The 21,132-nt window shown below is 33.7% G+C and overlaps 1 protein-coding gene across 8 annotated transcripts in view; it reads left to right on the top strand.

Moving 5' to 3' along the window:
• Positions 1-21,132, top strand: part of LOC119635114 (collagen alpha chain CG42342) — a 127,517-nt gene that overhangs the window by 93,003 nt on the left and 13,382 nt on the right. For all 8 annotated transcript variants that reach the window (XR_005247021.1, XM_038029701.1, XM_038029700.1 and 5 more), the window contains 3 exons: positions 85-264; positions 531-636; positions 5,975-6,072. Coding sequence is in view for 7 of the 8 variants with exons in the window: in XM_038029701.1 (XP_037885629.1) it covers positions 85-264; positions 531-636; positions 5,975-6,072 (384 nt within the window). In the remaining variant the exon portion in view is untranslated. The remainder of the gene's footprint in view (positions 1-84; positions 265-530; positions 637-5,974; positions 6,073-21,132) is intronic.

The raw sequence follows: 21,132 nt of genomic DNA, 5'->3' as shown, positions 1-21,132 counted from the left end.
TGTATGTAAATATTTCAAACAAATGTCGAACTTCAGTATTGAATTTTAAAGCCCAACAACTTTTTTATTATCTGGCTAATATAGGGAGAACCCGGCGAACCGGGTCCACCAGGCCCGCCGGGACCACCTGGAGATATGGGTGCACCTGGCATGAATGGGGAACAAGGGCCGCCAGGCGAAACAGGACCTCCTGGCCCTGCAGGACCGCCAGGAGAGCCCGGGCCAGTAGGAGCTCCAGGTCCTACAGGTCCTTTTGGCATTAAAGTAAGCAAACTAATACTTTTAGGCTAAAAAAACAGCAAATGGCGTCAAAGATAATACTTTTTGGGATTTGATTTACAAACATTTGCGTTTTCTTTTACGAAAAAGCTGCATATTTCATAGTTAAAATAATACAAAAGAAATGATTACAATGTGTTTCCCATTTAAAAAAGGCTCAGACGTTTCGTTCATTGTCTTTCCCTTAAAAAATTATCTCTAACATTGTTTGATTAACGTTTATATTCCTATTTGTATTTTTCCTTTGTTAGGGTGACAAAGGTGATCGTGGTGATCGTGGTCTTACCACAACAATCAAAGGCGACGAATTTCCTACTGGCATTATTGAAGGTCCGCCGGGTCCTGCCGGACCACCAGGTATGTGTGCACATTTATATATATTTTATTTTCAGTTTTCTATTTTATACGAAACTTGTTTGCTTTTGTTCTATCACAAACAATAAAAACTATATAAGTAACACAAAGAACATAAAAATCGATTCGTATAGCACACCAAACTAAGAATACGAGGAAAACATAAAATACTAAAGATATTGATGCTGGTATTTTAATTTATGGTCTTTGGATAACATAAATGGAAAAAAGAACCACCACTAGCGACAACAGTAACAAAATTAAATTTAAAGTGTGAATAACAACACTTAACATTCCGGATAATGTTAAAGTTGCTCTCTACCCAACGTCTCCATATTATCCCGCTGTGTTTTCATATCGACACGGACTTAATTAAGTCAGCTGAGAGCCATTAAATAAGTAAAAATCTTTTATGATATTAAGCCACTCGAACTCACTCAAAACTTCAATTTATGGAAATATTTAATAAAGCAAGCACGCCTAGATGCGTACATGCAAGCATACATGCGTATATAAATTATTTAAAGATTAAGAAGTGAATTTAGGTTAGTTCTTGGAATATTTTACAAGAGTGAAAAAAAATGCCTAAAACATACACAACTGCGTATAAAGAAATCTTTAGAGATGAGTTTCATTTTAACCAAGAATAACATAAATTAAAATATAAAAAAACAAAAGACAAAATTATATAAGGAATGATGAAGGAAGCTACACCACATCCTTATTCGTCAGTTATGTCTCCTAGATTGCTCGACATCCTAGTTTCCGTACAAACTCGTATTGCTGTCTTGTCGGTAAATCATTTTCTTCATAAATCTTATAAGAAGATGTAAAAATCTGGAAGAGCCTTCCATCTTGTTAGAAACTAATGGCACAGCTTACTTAAAAATTTCTGATGCCTGGTATAAATGAAATGAACATCGTATGTATTTAGAAAATACCCCTGTATTTCCCTATATAGTGAAAGATTTTAAGCCATATACAAACCATATTTCCATTTATTAACAGTTTGAGTCCCATGTCAATGCTACAATTTTATTATTTGCTACTGCTTGGAGGATTTTGGATTCTTGATACTTCTCATATCTATGCGGTCATCTCGAATCGGACTCCCATCAATCAAACTCAAAGAGTTTTAAATATTCAGCTATCAACAGAATAATTGCAGTAATCAATGTGCAGAAGTTATAAGTTCAAGCATAAAACTGACAAATTGTGTAATTGTCATCTGACGAAGTCACCATTTTTGACATACTTTCGAAAGGAAAACGACTGAAGTAACTCTTACAACGTTTTTCAAGCGAAGAATTCTGATAATGATGATCTATTGCTTACAAGTCGATTACCGGCGCTTCAACATCCATACATAGATGACTTTCATTACCTTATTAGCCATTTTTTTACAAATATTACATTTTTCATGGTCCCGGAAAATTGGATTATTCCAGAAAATATTTCAATCAACGATTAACAAATATGTAAACTAATAATTTATTGTAATTTTAAATGAAACTCAAAATCAATTTATTTAAATAATAAAAAAGGTCAACTTTGTTGGTAAATAAATCATTTTCTTTCCCGTTTTGCCAAACGTGTTATAAAAGTGTGGCACTTGTCATTGAGTATTGGATTTGAATAGCAAACCAGAATAAAATAAATGAATAGATAGAAAAACAAGTTGGAAAGCGGAATATATATATATTTTCTAGACAATATGTTAGATGCTCTACACTCACCAAGTTTCAAAGAACTTTTGATACTATAGCTTTTATTTAGGTGTAACTCATCCCAAAAAATATTAAGCCAACTGCGCAAAGATTTTACAAAGTAACCTTAAACTGATTGGCTTAGAAATCTCACGTTTTTGAGAATTCGAGGAGTTTAAGTTAAGAGCTGCAAGCCTTGTAATTTACCCAACAGTCCTTTTAAAGGATTTTTCAAAGATTTTACAAAGTAACCTTAAACTGATTGTCTTAGAAATCTCACGTTTTTGAGAATTCGAAGAGCTTAAGTTAAGAGCTGCAAGCCTTGTAATTTACCCAACAGACCTTTTAAAGGATTTTTCAACTACAAAAAAACACAAAAAAAAACGTAAATTCAAACAAATATACGTACACACGCGCGCACATACACGCCCACACAGACAGTCAGCATTTATTATCTGGTATTAGCCGTACAATCACACACGTTTGTCTATATACATACGTTTATACGGTCTTCGAAACCTTGCAGTAACACATCTCTGTCATATTCTATGTATATATTTGTGTTTACGCAAATGAATATAAAACAAATCGTAAAATTTTCAGCTACTGTTGCTGCTCACCGATCATACTGAGTGCACAGCACAGCTTGTTTGGTTGTATGGCTGCCTCACTGACTGACTGACTGACTGACTGACTGACTGACTGACTAGCTAGCTGTATGGTTGGTTGAGTTTGATTTGATTCATTCTGTGCTGTTTTTTTTTTTTTTTTTTTAGTTTTTTTTATTTTTATTATTTTATTTTTCCCATTCCGTATGAACCACTAGAGACTTTTCACACTTTAAGCATAATTTATGTTTATTTATGTAAATAAAATTTATGATCTTTAAATTTTAGTTTTCAATTTTTATTTTTTTATACTTTTCTACTTTACGAGATCCACATGTAATTTTTGATATTTAAATTAATCAATGGTTTAGAATTTATTTTTAATTAGTTTAAGTGTTAAACCCTTAAAGCTATCCGATAGATGAAATTTCATGAAGTTTTATTTATAGAGCGTATCGAACGCATGTACACTTTAGCACCTCATTAAATTTAAATTTTTTATATCTCAATTGAAAATTGTCATTAGAAATTACATGTCATGTCTTCACGTCATTTACTCTATTCCCATCGGATAACGAAGATGAACTGCTTAGTTCTGACTTTTCCGTATATAAGTCACTTCTGTTCTTTTCTACTTCTTCGCATACAGCTTGAAATTGGTAGCGTTTGTGGAGAAGGTGTTTTATCAGAATCAGCGGCACGCAAATGACTTACTATTTTTCTATCGACCATTCGCTAATGATTTCATAGAAATGCAAATTACTGCTGAAACGTAACTAAATCGAATCATTTTTAGAGAGATTGATGGGGCTCGATGAAAAGTGATGTATATACGACAATAATGCATAAAAAAAACATAACTCAAGGCGGATAGAGCTGAGCAACAGGTGGGAAAGCCGGGATTGACGCTGCGTAAAGGAATAGCTTGTATTGGGATTTGAATATAATCGAGCATCGAGAGCGGCTGCTTCATAGAGGGCAAATAATTGATTCCTATATTTGGAACGTTTTTTCACTCCCCAAGAAACCTTCTTACTTGTACAAAGCTGTTTCACAAGAGACCTTTGACCTTTGAAAATCACTTGGTTCATTTTTTCATCAGGAAATCGCGAAATCTTCGCAGTGAAGGCAAAGTGCTTTCACTAGGAAGACGAGGCTATCGGACGAAATGGCAACAAAAGAACGTGTGTTTTACAAGTTCTTTGCAAACGATACGGTTGCTGCAAAATCGACGTGAAAATAAAGAAGAATTACTTCGTTGTAACGCAATGTTGCCACCGCTAGGTATCGAAATTAATTCCGAGCTCCATGCTAATAATAAGTGTTTATTATCTATAGCAGCTTTACCGAAAGTTGATTTGGTTTTCGGCACGATTTTAATTTGGGTACGATTGTTAAGAAGATAAATTTTAATTACTTAAATATTCTGCGTTGTTCAATAAAGCTTGCACTGCTTTATTAATTTCCCATACAATTTATTGTTTTAAGATTTGATCTTTAATAGAAATCTCGTATTGAAAAACAAATGTCCTCTTTTTGCGTTTAATTTGCGTAAATGATGTGTACGGCTTCTGTTGTCAGAGGAAACAAATTTCTAAGATTATTAAATTAATGAAAATAATGAATGAGATTTGTTTAATTAAATTCTGTTCGTGCTTGCATTCATTTCCCATAGAAATTTTTGATTACATTTTATTTTTACAATCATTCTTTATTTATTTATTTTTGTTATTATTAATAGCCAGCCATATCTTTTACATATTAATTACAACCATATCAGGAGCTATAGTGGTACCGGCCATTTACCGTGAGGGGAAATAAAAAATGTACAAAAACGTGCTATAATGACTTTCATTTCAATTTTAACGCAATTAAAACAATGCATTGTCAATAAGCGGACACAATGAACAAACAACCTGATTGGTTTATTTAAACCCTATGATTTGCGACGTTTACTGACGGGGAAAACTATCTTAAAACAATTAATGTTAATTTTTATTTATAAAACAACATTACTTGTTATCAACATCGATAAATTCAAATCGAAAAGAGACGTAAAAAACCAGAGAAAAAAAGAAAATACTGTACATAATTATGGTAATTAATTTTACATATTCACGTGTGGCATGCAAATAGGACTGACAGGAGCGAGATAGCGAATATGTGGATTATATTAATTAGCATACAGCATACAGTGTGAAAATACAATAAAAACATCCGTACATATGTTGATCCGGATACATATATATATACAAAGTACAGGGTGCGAAAACTGTCGTGGGCATGTTTAAACTTCAAAGCCTTCAAAAAGATCACGGAGGATTTTCTATATCTGTTCAGCTATTCTTTTCGACCTTGGCTGTTGACAATTGAAATTGCGAGAATGAATATAAAAAGTTGCATGCTTGATACATACGTTTACCATGTTCGAAAATCAAAACAGTAAATTCAAACATTAGCATTAGGTGCAAATTAGCGACCAAGCAGGCATTTGCCTGTCTAATATTTCGCCCCTCTTTCAATGAGAAAAACGACGTTATGATATTTGCAGTTATCACAGCTAACCTGCCGAGAAAAGGCTATTTTTTAAAATTCCCCCAAGAGTAGACTGAAGGCCTCCACTGATTGAATGGACAATGACAACTAACTTTGAATTTTTCAGGGCACGTTAGAAATTTACGCCGCTTATTTGCAGCAAATAGCGTTTGCTTACGTTGAACCTCATTCACCAAATAGTGCACACATTTAGCCAGAGAATGAGTAAATGGAAGTAAAGCCATGGCTCCTTTATATATTGTCCAGTGGGTCAATTACCGAATTAAGTACTCTCACTGGATCGAATAGTTCTAGAGGCCATTTGACAGGAACGATTAATTTAAAACTCAACTGTATGTTTGCCAACTTACTGTAGCTGAAAGCGAGAATAAAAGTCCTAGCTATCCTATAAGACCAAACAGAGGTCCTAATAACTGAAAGCCGAAAATATTTGTTTAAAGAAAATTTCATGCTTTGTTTTTTCTGTTCTAGGACCGCCCGGTGAGCCAGGAGGAAAAGGCGAAACAGGTCCTGCTGGGCCGCCGGGACCACCGGGGGAGAAGGGCCCCCGTGGCAAACGAGGTAAACGGGTAAGTGTTTAACGAATCGTCAATTAAAACTGTTATCAAAAAAGAAAGAAGCAAAATATTAAAAAATTCTTTCTGTAAATACGGCGCAATTCATTCTCTTGAAAAAGAAGGTGTAAATAATATGTAAATATTTGTATGAAAGCATTTAAAATACAAATGCATGTTTTTGCGTTTGACACAGTATAACTTCATAAAACATAATCTGAAGACTGAACTTCCACAGCACTCGTTTTAACCCAAATGCATGTTAATGCGAATCAGAAAATGCAATCACTGCACAGCAACAACAACAACTCCCTTCCATGATATATATATTTACAAATAACAAAGATCGTTGGAGTTACCAAGTTTATGTGAAATAAACCCACCCACAGATATTGTGCTTATGTAAAAACTTTTAAACATAATTAAGTTATAGTTTATTGTTACACTACCATAACAAAAGATTTACGTTTCTGTGTTGGTTGTACTTACGTAACTACGTGAATAAAATGATTATAGAAAGAGACAAAACATCTTAAAGCAATTTAAGAAGTTTGCCAACAACAACAAATAGTAAAATTGTATTTAAACAGGGATCATATGATAACCGAGATATGTCAAGGAAGGCAAATCACCTCAACAAAGCGCGACGACGACAACAAACTCAAACACAAAAAAGGTATTTTCATCGTTTAAAGTTCACTTCCACGCATATGGACCATTACGTGGATTGTTAAGCGCTGTAGATATGTCCTACGAAAGCATATAAATGTCTTCGAAATATCATTTTAGATGTAAAGGAAACAAAGAAACGCGATAATTGTAGTATAACCGAACATAGCAAAAACAGCTACAATAACACTTAACTGTACACATAAATAATGACACGCTATGACATATAACGAGGCGCTAAGCCTTACAACCCAAAAACAAGTTACAAGCCTTTCTGTGTTTAAACAAACGATTATAAGACTTACAGACACACAGACTGAGAGACGGTAAAAAGCAACATCAAATACAGCAATAACTACAATTTATCTTTTAAGCTGCTTGTCTATTCAACGACCTACCTTAAATGTGTTCGTATCTACGGTTGCCTGTGCGACTGTGCATCTGATGAAGCAGACATTTACTCTTCCATGTATGTATAGGAAGAGACAACGCAGAAATTTATTAATAACAAAATACTATTTTGATGTATTGCTTACAGTGACACTATTGTTGTCAGTTTGCAGTCATTTAACAAAATTATCATCATAATCTGCGTTACAACATTGTCTCGTCAATATTTCGTCCATCTTTTATAGGTAAATGCATAGGTATTACATAAGTTTAAGATGAATTGGGAGAAAATTTTTATAACTGTTACCACTAATACTTACAAACAAATACAAGCAGCATCGATATCATTACTAAAATCAGTGGCTAGGATATATTCTTGATTAGGCAATTACCATAGAAACTGTGTTATGTGTAAGTGTAGAATCTTCCTTTCTTTAATTAAAAGAAAACTAATTTGAAATTATTTAGGACTTTAAGTTCGACAATGTATAAAAAATTGATTTTACTCCTCGACTTTACTTTTCTTCTCGGTCGTAAACGGTACATTCATTTTTTCACTACTTGTCCTCTTTTTTCTCGTGTTTTTGTTTTCGGTTGTTATACAACATATAAATATATTGATCGTTGCCTGGGTAATACTCTTCTGTTCGATTGATTGACAAAGACGAAGCATTCGTAGATGCAAATTAACTTATCACAAAAAATGATCCTCGATAATTCCCGGCAAATCAAACCTCCAATACCTTATTGTCACTAGTACTTCGCAAGACAACTAGATTTGCTCTAGAACGACTCTTCTTCTATTTCACATTGTTTTTCGTACACATTTAAAAAATCTACGGTCTAGAGAAATACCTCTTGGAGCGCATTTCTTATTACGGTTATACGGTTCTTATTAAGAAACATCTGTATATCATTTGATGGCTTCGCATAAAGAATTTTATTGGTTTTCGCAAAAAAACATAAATTTCTTTTACGAGTTCACTGCAGTGAATGACATTTCTTGACATCACGTTCCTGTACTCTAGAATCATAATTTTTTTTTAACTTATTTATATTCAATCCTAAATAAATTTAAACAAATAAGAACATTATGAAAAAAAGTAGAAGAACTGGAAATGAATGCTGCCTTTCGCATAAGAAAATTTATAAAACATGCTCTACAAATATGCGAACGGAGTTTTTTCAAACATGTCACACTCGTTATTTTATTGTTGATTTTTAACGTTAAGAAAAAATGTGAAAAATGGTTTTCATTACGTAAACATATACACACGCACACACACGCTAGAATACTTTTAAGTTTACATATTTATATGCATTGAGGATACCCATATATGTATACGCGTGTGCATGGAGTTTTCCTTTTCTACGATGCAAACATAAAACCGAGTAGAACAAGTGAACACTGGCGGAAGTAAAGTTACTAAATGTCTTGTGAGCCTTAGAATTCATATAAGGTTTTTACATGACTATGCGATTGTATATGAAAGCATATACAAGTGAAAGAGTGCTATACGTATACCGACAGCTGTTGTATTTGCTTATATATGCTTGTAGCAGTTAAAAAAATGAATATTAAAGAAAATACGTGACAAACGTAAGCATTCCTTTGGTCTTTCTCTGCTATCTATGCGTCTTTCTGTTGGTTGGTTGGTTGGTTGGCTGGCCTTTTTTAGTGCAAGCATAGAATTACTTACATGTGTTTGTGAATGTTTGACGAAGTATTACAAGTGTTACTTGACATACAATAATAAGCGCATTTCTTATGAGACGAAGAATTGCCGTCATAAAGAGAACAGCTACTAGGCTATGCCGATAACAACCTCAAAAACAACAACAACAATAATAATAATAATAATAAGAACAATCAGCAGCTGCATAGCGGCAGTTGTAGATGGCGTGATACATATTTCATAATTTTTCTTGGCCCAATGTAAGGTTTACATTGACGATAAGAATAAGAAATCTCGTAAATATCCAGACAACAGTCGTATATCTAATATAAATGTGTTCTATAAAAAAAATACTTATGTATGAGAATCCCGGAAAGCGTGGGCAACCAACAGTACATTTATATATGTAAACATTTCTGCAAGGAAGGACTCACACGTATATTTATTAACATATATGTGAAGAATCAAATGCTTTACCAGCTAGATATGCCCGACCAATCAGTCGTGGCCAGAGCATCAGCTGACTTTACAGCTTTTCGCAAGTATTAGAATGGTTGTTGGCGTCTTCTAGTGCTGTTGTTAATGTGTCAGCTTTACAATAAATATCGTCAGCATTATTATCATCCAAATACTTAACATACTCGACAAGACTCGTCAGCAGCACGTTTATAAACTGAAATGTTGATGTTGTTCTTTCAGGCTTTCCAAGATTCTTATGCATCTATTTCCGCACATATTTCAAAATATCTCTTTCGAAAGTTTTCTATATGTATATCGCACAAGTGCCAATAAAAATGTTAAGTAGTCTCGATGTGCTTATAATTTGCAGTTGCTTGTACATGCTTCAAAACAGTATTGATGTGCGAGGGAAACATCCTTAAGTTACAATACATACAAAAGAGCATAACATGACAATTTACGGTTTGTATCGTCAAATCAAAGATATTTCAAATGCATACAAACCCTACTTAAAGTTATAGTGAAGACGCAATATATATAAAATGAATACACAACCGATAAATAATAAACAGTATCGGCATTCAATGCGTACTGTGATGGATTTTGACTGTAACTTGTATCTATTTTTTGAATTGAAGCACACAGAAAGAGACGAGTTCATATCTCACCAGGCTATAAAGAAGACAAAACCGCCAATACCCAACCCTCATCGTCATTATTATCTTCACCATCACGAGCGGAGCATATGTTCTTTGACAATAACAAGGTGATGGTAGCAACAAATAATAAACCGTTACAACTTTTAAACAACTTGCTAAACAACAACGACAAGCTATAGATGCACAGATAAATGAATAATAAAAATTTCGTTATATTTACTTCAAATACGATGGAAAAAAAAGATTTTGAAAAATTTGAATTCACTATTTACCAACGAACAGGTGCAGATGCAATTTACTTAGACGAAATGTCATCGGAAGGAAACGTCAAGAAATGCTTACAAAAGATGCAATAATTGTCGAAAATTACCTAAGCATCTATTTATCGTATCCGGTTGTCCGGTTGTCTGCTTGTCTCTTCTTGCGTATAAATGTGTCTGCAGTTCAGTTACGCGTATTTAAAACTAAGCATGCATTCATCTACCTACCTATACCAGATTTGTCTCAACGCCAATATATTTTTCTCACTTGCAGCTTTCTAGTTACGTTCAACTTTTATTTAATCCTTTTTACTCTTGCGATATCTTTACACTTTGTCTGGCAGCTGTAAAATATTTATTTACTGATTACCTTTTGTTTTACTTCCTTTTAAATGGTTTTTCTACGATAAGCTTTCTACGCAGTTAAGATTTAACTTTCGGCCAAGTTTGGCAAGAACAAGCTAATGCGATTGCGACAATTAGTAATTTCAATTTTGCTTTTTTCTCATATATAGAAATTTGAAAACCTTTCAATTTACTTTATTTAAACACGTTACACGAAGCAAAGCCAGTATAGATAAAACTTACGGAAATACATGTTTCTATTCAAGCTTCTAAACTCTGGATCTGTCATTTTACAATTGCTTACGTATGAAATATGTTCTCGAAGTAGTGAGAATTTATTGTCTACCATCCAGGTGGTGGTAGGGTCTGTTTGCAAAAACCCTTCTCAAAGACTTTCAGACTTCTACCCTTTCACCACTTTATTGTGACATTATTTTCATAGGAAAGTTTTTGAAAATAATACAATCGATATTAAGCATTGTAGTGATATCACACAAATAGATAAATTCAATTGAAGTTTTACACAATTGCGTAATACTAGCCACCTACATACTTTTCTGATGCAAATTCAAACACAATTTAATATGTCGGACTACAAAATTTAATCAATTTTCAATTAAATTCGGTTTGCGAAATAAATTCATTTATAATTCTGAGAAAATACTTCAGTCGCCTAATTTTGGATGCAAAGCGCAAATTATTACTTTAGGATACAAATTATAAATATTTTAGTTCTCCATTCTTAGGCAAGGGGCGCTAAGTTATATTGAATTGAAGCAATAAATAATAGGACACAAGCTCTTTGAAAACGTTTATTAATTCAAAAGTAAATATTTGGCCATCAAACATATTTTAGCACATTTTGTTTATACGGGATGCACAAATTACCAATGTTAGAATGAAAAGCCGACCGTTCCATAAAAGTGGTAATCTCTTCGAACGTACTCTATTTGAATGCAGTTGCATCATAAGGCTCCTTTTCTTCTTCTTCTCCCTTTCTGGTGTTCATTAAAGACCTCCTGCGCGTAGCAGAAACCCTTTTTTATTCGTTCAGCAAGAGACCAGGCCGAACAAACCCTGTAGGAACAGACAAGAAAAGTGATGAGCAACTGCTCTCTTTTGATGGCAGAAGAGTCGCAGATAATTCATGTTACCTGTACACCGCACGTCATTTTTTTAGCCGTACTGGAACAATCTATCAGCAATTGTCTTTCCTATCGTATCTGATGTCTCCATTCTCAGGTTGAACGTTCACAAATACTCCTTTTCTCCGCCCCTCTTGTGGCGGCACATATGGAGGCAGGTCAGAGAAAAAGAAAACCAAAAAAAAAACACGAAACTTCTTAATTACATTGACTTTCATTCCAAATTGTTAATCCTTTACACGCGGGTTCGCACACGTTCTTCTTTATCTAACGATATTATTTAATTCATGTGAGGCTTAAAAGGTTCGTAGCTCCTTCCTCCTCTCTTAGCTTATGAGTTAATTAACAAGCCTGTACGCATGCGTATGTATTTCCGCGAAGCGAATTAGCTTTGGGTATAAAAAGGAAAAGTAGTGAGAGCTTTCCGAGAGAAACCAACATCTCAAGGCACTAGCCGCATCATTTCCCGAATTAAAGACACTTTGGACAGAAATAGTTTATGCGTTGACATGAAAAAATAGTCAGTTATTTTCCCCATGACCCATAAAAATAACAATTGGTCCTTATGTCATTGAAATGTAGGAACATAGTTGAACAAACAACACCTACAACTTTTTAATAATCATTTTGTTATTTAATGAATGCTTGCACTTCACGTTTTTAGTGCTACTAAAAAATAAGAAAACAATTTTTTCCTTTTAGAATAGTATAACTTTTCTAAAATATGTATAAAGGCAATGAGAATTAGACAATTATCTATGTATGACATACTTACTCGCACAGCGTACGCATAAGCAGTGTTACGAGCTCAACGAAGCTTTTAAATTTAAGATAATGAAATCATATGAAAGCAAGTCCTCGCATTAAGGCCTGAATATGTACAAATTTCATTATGGCTCTCGAAAATATGTGAAAATAAACTAAATGTTATTCTGAGTTCTGGGAAATTTTTAAATCAATTAGTTTCGCTAGCCAAACGTACAGAGAATATATATAAAACTCGCTCTACTCGTTGAATGCTTATATGCAAATAGTTCCTCTTTTGACGAGAATTTTGTTATTTTGTCATTAATACCATCGGAGATGTTTACACGTCTATACATATGATGGACTTTAAGTTAATTTAACTACGTTATTTGTTTATTATTTTAAAAACTGATATAGAAAACTTACCGGAGATTATTAGCGTATTGGGCAAATTTAACAATAGTTTGAATATGAAATGATAAACTGTATTTTAAAGCGTACAAGGTGAAGAAAGGAAAATTTGTGAGTTTTGGAAAAATGCGACTAACAAATATTAAAAGCCGTGGTAGTAAAACAACGATTTAAATACTCTTAAACGTATCTCCTATTGTCGTTAGGTTATGCATTGTCGAGCTGCTACTGACTGCTAATTACTCTAATTACTGGGTTAACTTAGCCAAGGAGTCGTGATAACTTTCGTTTCTTTTTTTCGACATCCCTTCCTTACGAAGCCGGAAAATTGTAACATATTTCACATTTCAACCCCTACGGTTTTCACAGGACTTTCAGGAGAAACACCTTTCCTTTTTATCGTTTTCACAGTTTTTTCAATCTTGTCATTTGAATATTTCAATATTTCTGTATGACAACGCTCCACAATGGAATTTAGTGATGAATATTACGCCTGATGCAGATCCATATATTTGATAATGAATCCTTAATAGATGTGCTATTGCCTAACAATGAGTCTTGTCAACCCCATTATTAACAAGAAGCAGAACGTGCTCAGATACTGAGGACGTTGCTTCTCCCTATTTTTTGTAATAATAAACTCCCAAGTCTTCAGATGTGTATGCATATAAAACTAAATTTTTAGCTTTTGCTGGAAATATTTCTTTTCTATATAAAGAGGCATAGAATAACAGCTCATGGGTGTTTTTAGAAAATGAATTTTGTGTGTGAAATGTATAACAACAAATCCGAAAGGAAAATGTTATGAAAATGGTCTGGTTATCATAAACCACATGTAAAGGCACAGCGACGAGTGCTAACAAACATTAAATGGCTAAAGCATTTTTGCATAGACTAATCAAATTTTCTCTCGCATATACAACAAATGTGCTTGTTAATGGAAGTCTAAGTGTTTCAAAAATATATTTATTTTTTTCTTCTTCAAATCTTTAAAGCATTAAAAGTTCATCAAAAAGAAAAAAAAGAAACAAAATCAATGAATTCCTAAAGTTTACTCTATTTTTGTGCTCTCATCTTAAGCATTTAATAAAATTGCGTAACTTGGCTATTTGCCGAACACCTCCGCTCACTGATGCCGAAAAGACCAACTAAATTGAACATACGCTTGAAAAACACTAAAGTTCTATATGCTGAAGCATACAACCACACAACGAGAAGGGCATATATGTAGGATAACATATGCTTACCAGCCAACACATTAGGCTTTACTTTCAAAGTGTGTCAACGAGCCTAACACATCTCGAAAGTGATTGGTTTTCTTTTTCTTTGCACTCACCACTGAAATGTGTGGGCGGTGGGTATACTCGTTTCGTATTTTTTCATAATATGTGTAAGAACCAAAAGGACTCTTCAAAGACCCTATAAAATATATATATTCTTGGTCAGCATGAAATTCTGAATTGATTAAGCCATGTCCTCCTTTGGTCGCAAAAATGAAGATATCGACTTCAAATTTGATAAAAACATTGGTTGGTACTGACAGTGGGCCAAATTGGTCAGAGCAGAAGTCCACAGCATAATTTGAACGCAACTCCGTTTTTCTTAACAAAAATTTGTGGATTTTTGCTCGTTACCTGTGAATTATAAACGTTAGAAGGCTGAAATTCTCCACATTCACTTTACGAAACACTCTACCCTTTGCGCGCAAACGTGAAAAAATTTAAGCAAGACAGAATGTTTAAAACTATTTTGTACTTTCCTCGAATGAAGATATTTTATCTGCCTAAAAATGGATTCATTCTAAAATGAGTATGGCAAACAACGCGATCTGGTGGTGATGTGATTGCCAAATAAAACAACTTGGAGAGTAGAATGCGGAAAGCGCAGTGTTGGGTATAGGAGATTCGGTCCTCGCCGAATGTAACCTTCTTACTTGTTATTATTAATAGATAAAGCACTTTTTAAGAAGAAGGTAAATATATAAAATAATCACGTTTGCTATTTGTATGCAACGCTTGGAATTTAAATCTTTCTGAGAGGAACAGAAGAATTACAAGGAAGTACTAAAAAGTATGACTTGCTCCCAGTCACATTTTCTTAAGGAGACAAAGATTGGAGAACTGCGATGCTTTTTTTATTACATAATGGGATAACTGAATCGCAACTTTTTTCCGTGTTGTTCCTTGAAAATGAGACGAACTATGGAAATGGTTCACTATCATTATTGTTGCAAGTTCGATACATCTGCAGGTTCCAGTTCGAGGATAACAGAAAAATTCTTTCTTAATCAAAGGCTTTTGTTGTTGGGAGGGACTCTCAGCTATTGTTTTAAGAAAATAACAAAATTGTTAATTGCACTGCAATCTGAGCACGAAGAAACTCGTGCTCCCGCCCTGATTGAGGCAAAATAAGTTTCGCTTCTCACTAATATTATTACTAATACTTATTGCTGTTGGACAAAACGTAGCATACGAAATTCAATCTAACCTCTATCGTATTTAAAAGCTTACTTTGCTAACCTTCTAGCAGATCTAATGTGCTTAAGGTTTACTTTAAGCATTTAAATTTAAATCCCCTTTGTTTTACTTTTATTCTCTCTTCTTGATATGTGTGCTTGCAGAGTTTGCGATAAACGTTTCCTTAGTGAAACTAAGATATTCCTCCTTCGCTCTATTCTCTGTACACAATTGACAAAAGTTCAAAGGTAAACAAGATATATAGAGATACAAAAAAAAGTAACAATGATTATATGACGCGTAACAAACTTTATATATGTTGCAAAAATAATGACTTTTATATCGTTTTAAAAGTTCTCCTAACAAGAGAGCTGCTTTTTGGCAGAAGGGAGAGCAAAGCGTATTGTTGTCAAGTTTCAAAAGTTTGCTTTACAGAACAATGGTTTTGTTTTCCTTAAATCGCTTCTTATATTGAGCCATATAGCACAATGGTATGATAATTTTGTCGTTTCGCTTGCAATTGCCGGAAATAAGCACGAGGCCTTCGTATGTTCTACATAAACTAGATGAATACGAAATTCTGACTTGAAGTCGTAGTATGCTCCTCTGTAATTTCCTCAGCATGCCTAATATTGGAAGGCGCAAATTCGCAGCAGCAATCTACGTATAAAGATGAATCTTTCCACGCACAGTGTTGCCTCAATTCAGTAGTTCAAACGAATTTGGGATACGACGTGATTCGAGTACAGATGTATTGTGAAAGCGATCCACAAGTTAAGCAAAAAATGCCCCTATAATCCATAAAATGTAGTGCATATAGAAAATTCGGTCAAAATTGTTCTTCGATTTCCTAACAAAAATTAAAAAAGTTTAGCTCAATTGCTGGAAAATCCATTGTAAAGTCTATTTAAACAGCACGAAAATTGTTTGAATTTTCTCATAGAATTTGTTGTCCTTTAGACTGCATAGAAATGAAAAAACGGAAGTAAAAGAAACAATAAAATAAATAGTGAACGGAAAATGTATAAAAACGCCTACAACTTCCAATAAATGTTAAAAAAGACAATCTACTGCATACGGTTCTAAGTGTTTATTTGGTTTATGTGCAATATATGCGCGTAGACGTCAGATGGAAACGGCATATAAGAAAACCCACAGATGGCATTGTGCCCAGAAATTTGTTGAGTCGTTACAAGCACACGTACGCTTGTATGGCAGGGGGAAGAGAAACGAAAAGAGTTTCGTTAAACAATTGTGGGTCAGCATAAAACTAGGACAACAGCTTTTTTGTGAGTGTACTTTTAACGAATAAAATGCCAAAAGCAATAACTATATGAAAAATATAGTTTAAGATATACTTTATGAAACCAATAACATTGAAAAACTAAAAATTAAAAAATGTACAAAATTTAATTTCAAATAATTGTTGAATTTTAAACACTTCAGCTCAAATAATTTAAAAGGAATGCGAAAGTCTATGAAGCTGCTAGTATTACCTTGTATATGGTCCGAAGATATGTAATTAAAGCAGATTTCTTACTTGCTGCACTGATCAATCAATAGAAATTTAAGAACTTGAAGCCTTGGCTTGGAAAGAACTGGTTTTCCCGCCGCGTTGTCGGATGAGCCAGGGAACTTTAGTTCAGCAGTCCTTAGAGGGCACTATAGTTAGGTAAAGTTTTAAGACCATTATAATTATAATCCGTTATAATTTTAGATTTTATTTGTAAATGTCACCTGGAAGACATACGCAACGATTCAAGTTTCTGTTTGAATTGAACCTTTGCAACCGGAAGAATTTCAACAGCAAACGAGAATTCTTTATAGCATCTCCCGTGGCTATTTCTGAGTATGAAGATTTACCCGTCGGAACAAAAATAGCTTTACAGACCGCTGCTCACTAAGCTTACCACGTTTCCACGTTTGCTGCCTGAGAGCAGCCGAAATTGCCCTCATGTTAATATTAACTTGAAAATAAGTCGCCTTTTTGTCTTTACTTTGGCGCCAATTATTATTTAATTGTATTATGTTCGCGAGCTAAACGTAAACAGCAAAATTTGTAAATTGAGAGAGATGTTGAACCCAGTCAAGCGTTTAGCACCAAAGAAATGCATCCATACGTCAAATTTATTTATTCACACTATTTCCATTAAACGAGACAACAGTCAAAATGCACTCTAGGATTACAGTCTGCACATAAGAAACGTCCGAAAAATAATTCGTTTTTAGTTATGATATCGTCAGGCAAATGGAGATATAAAAGAGAATCAAATTGGTTTTGTCGGACTTATCAGAAAGACATTTTGAATGTCAACATCTTAAGCATGGCATTTACATAAGGTCGGCTACATGCGAACTTTTTTTCAATGCTTCCTACTATTACTGTTATCTCTTAAGGAAAAGTTAATTTATCATTTAAATTTGCAGTCACTCTCTGCAATGGAAAAATACACAGCGGCACACAAGCATCCATTGCAGTGACAGTTGAGTGAATACTATTAGACAACATTTGTTTAATGGGTTAGGGTAGGGCTGCGCCTTTTTCTGCGAATTCTTTTTGTATTTAAAAATACATTAATTTGATATGCAAAACGCACTCATACTTGGAGCAACAACAGCAACAAAAACGGAAATTTCCATTTAAATTGAAAATTACATGACGCGTCACAATATTCTGTTTTGCTTGATACGTTAAAAAAAAAATACGTAAGGCTGACCGGCAATAACTAATTCTTTCCCACACGTACACGCAGAATACTCTACAATTCGCTATCATTGTCATTATTTTTATACCTTTGAGGTCTAGCAACAGCCGCCACAACAGCAATAAAAACAATGAATCGAAAGCGTAGTTATCCTAATGGCCAGACAATGATTAAGTGAATACGTTGGTGGAAAAATTGTAAAGATCGGCCTATGGAGGTGAATGCTATTACCGTTATCTATGCGAATTCAAGGTTCACACATCTGCCATCCAAATGGCATTAAATTGAAATTGAAAAATCATTTGTATCACTTTAAAAAAAAAAAAAATGTATATATATATCCCTGGCGAGAAGGAAAACACGAAAATGTGTTCTTAATTACTTAAGCGTCGAAATATGTGCAGTAGAGAAGTGGAAATAAGGGCACATTTTAGATTATGGCTCGCAGGAGTTTCTATAATAGTTTCTTGGCTTATGGGAATTTGGTTTGCAGCTGGTCTCATAGAATTCGAGACTCATACGCATTTCCGAACACAAAATATCACGAGCACTAAAACTAAACTGGAAAAGCTCTTTAACAGCTTAAGGCTTGTTGAAGGTATGGATTTGAATTTCAATGTAAATATCCATCTAAGACATCTAAATATTCTACCTAAGAATGGCTCCAAAAGACTTTTTGAAAGAACGAAGAGGAGGCCTTGGATCAATAGAATGGAAAGTTCCTTCTGCAAATAAATAACTCAAGGGATTTTTTATACCTTTAATACTTCTATGTTGCTTCGGAAGCATAATTAGCGTTGCGTAATGGCTTATCAAGGTTCGAATTGAATGGCACGCATGGTTAAAACAGAAATCGTAAACTGGAATGGAAGCTAACATCTGAGATTTGCTTACAATTCGTTCAGATATCTCTGCTCGAAATATGTTTGCATTTTCTTATACGAAGGATGTCTGAAATCCGACTTTCTTCTAAATATACTTTAAATGTAAATTTTTCGTTTTAAACTTTTTCTGCATGTATTCAAAAAGCTTTTTCACTAAGTGCGTAACATTTGTTTCACAGTTGGCAGGTAGATGTAAAAATAACTGTAAATATTTTTTGCAGCTTTTGTCGAAGTGCCCTAAAGGAGCTCAAGGGAGTATAAATTTTCAAAACAAAAAAAAAAAAGGAGAAAAGAAAGGAATTCTTTAACTTTTCTTGTAGATACTACAAACGTAATAACTAAGTAATGCAATGAGTATAAAGGAAAGCTATAAAAGGTTCCTGACAAATAAATAAGCTAATGTAAGTTGCACCTAAACAACATGCTGTGCAATAAATCTTTTAGAATAATCTAACGTTTTTAAAACTTCTTTCCTGTTTTTTATAAAATTTATGAAATATATAAAGCGCGGGAATATATTTCTTCGAAAACACACCTAAAACATTGCCTGGAAAAATATTTTTGAATTTTCTTAACGCATTCCAATATTCCAACTTTTCAAAGGACGTCGTTTTACACAACCTATCTATGGGGCACATTTATATGCTATTGACGTGTAATTTTCATAAATGTCAACTTTTAAATGAATACTTGCTCGCATTCCTGGCAATCTGCTTGAAAACGAATATTCAGCCATTTCACGAGTTTGAAAGTTTTCAATTGTTTAAGCCAGGTACAGGTTTTTTTATTAAACCGGCTCTCTCAGTTACAATGTCTGACAAATCAATTTACGGTCATTAATGTGCTCACAAGAAGAAGGCAATTTGTCATTAAAAATGTCCTTTTTTGGTTACAGTCACTGGATAACTTTATTTGATTAATTGCCGTAAGTTATTCCCGAACGTGCGTCAAGTGTATTTTGGAAGTTCAGGGAAAGATGTAAGGTGCACGTAACGTTTATATGAACGTTCAATAAGTTCAACATTCTACCAGAGGTGGAAAAACACCTCATAAAGTGTAAAGACATTTGTAAGTGTGACCAAAAGAGCTCTAATAAAAATGCACGCAACGGGGATCTCTTCTCGAACTTCAGCTTCTTCCTTACAATGTTAGTTGTCAAAGTCTGGAACGCAAATAATAATTCTAACAATGATTAATAAAAGTATACAACTTAACTTTCCAGCTTTTCATATGTAAGGAAACAAAAAGCAGCCAAACAATAGTTTTTTTTCATATTTGAGCAAACTCCGAGCAGCGCAACTTCTAATAGAGTTTTTCGTTAATTTTTTTACCAACACTATCATCAGCATTCTATCCAAATTGCATGAGGCAATATTATAATAATGTATAACGCTAATAAAACTTAAATTGAGAATACGGTTGAGAAGGAAGTGGTAGAGTAAAGAAAAGTTTTTTACTTTTTCTATTTTTTTTTTCTTTTTTAGTTTAACAATAACCGCAAAATGTTGAAAGAACATGGCCAGGAGGAAGGGGTGAAAAATAAATGAAAAGAAAAAAAAAAAATAAAAGATCCGGAAGTTTGTGTTGAACTATTAAGAAAATTACTAAATACGACGACGACAATATCTGTATATAAGATGAAAGCAAAACCATGTCTCGTTTTAATAAACAAAGAAATAAGAAAGAACTCTTAGAACACAAACTTTTTATATCCCACATAGTGGTGCAGACATTACGAACGGCACACACAAAAACATATTTTCATGTATGCAGTTGTTAAGTTATTATTGTAAATGAAAAAAAAAGAAGAAGAAAAATGATAGAGAAAAAGATTACAAAGGTTTTATATTAAACAAAAGGCAAACACACATGCTTTTGCATATTTCATCGTATACAGAATCAGAAAAAAAAGCGATAAGATTTAAGAGAAAATAAGCAAAAACACCTTAAAATTCTTGCAAACGCACTTAAAAGCCTTCAATTAACACATATACGTGTTTGAGCATGAGTGCGTGTGTATCCTTTTGGCTGAACAAGCATATGGTTATGTGTCGTTTAGGGAATCATAAAGTATCTGCTACTACTAGCTACTCAAAAATACAGACAGCATGCATAAACATGCACACAAAACATATAACAATGCACATATCCTCTATAAAAATAACAATTCCGAACTTAAACGGTAAGAATATTCATTCATATTCATATGCTCCTCGCCTCTCTAGTTTGTCACTACTAAAGCAGAGTAGTTCTGATGGCTTGCCGAGGT

This window comes from Glossina fuscipes, unplaced genomic scaffold (assembly GCF_014805625.2).
Source record: "Glossina fuscipes isolate IAEA_lab_2018 unplaced genomic scaffold, Yale_Gfus_2 3, whole genome shotgun sequence".
NCBI classification, from domain to species: domain Eukaryota; kingdom Metazoa; phylum Arthropoda; class Insecta; order Diptera; family Glossinidae; genus Glossina; species Glossina fuscipes.
The sequence above is the reverse complement of the archived record's forward strand: the minus strand, read 5'-3'. Positions and strand labels throughout refer to the sequence as shown.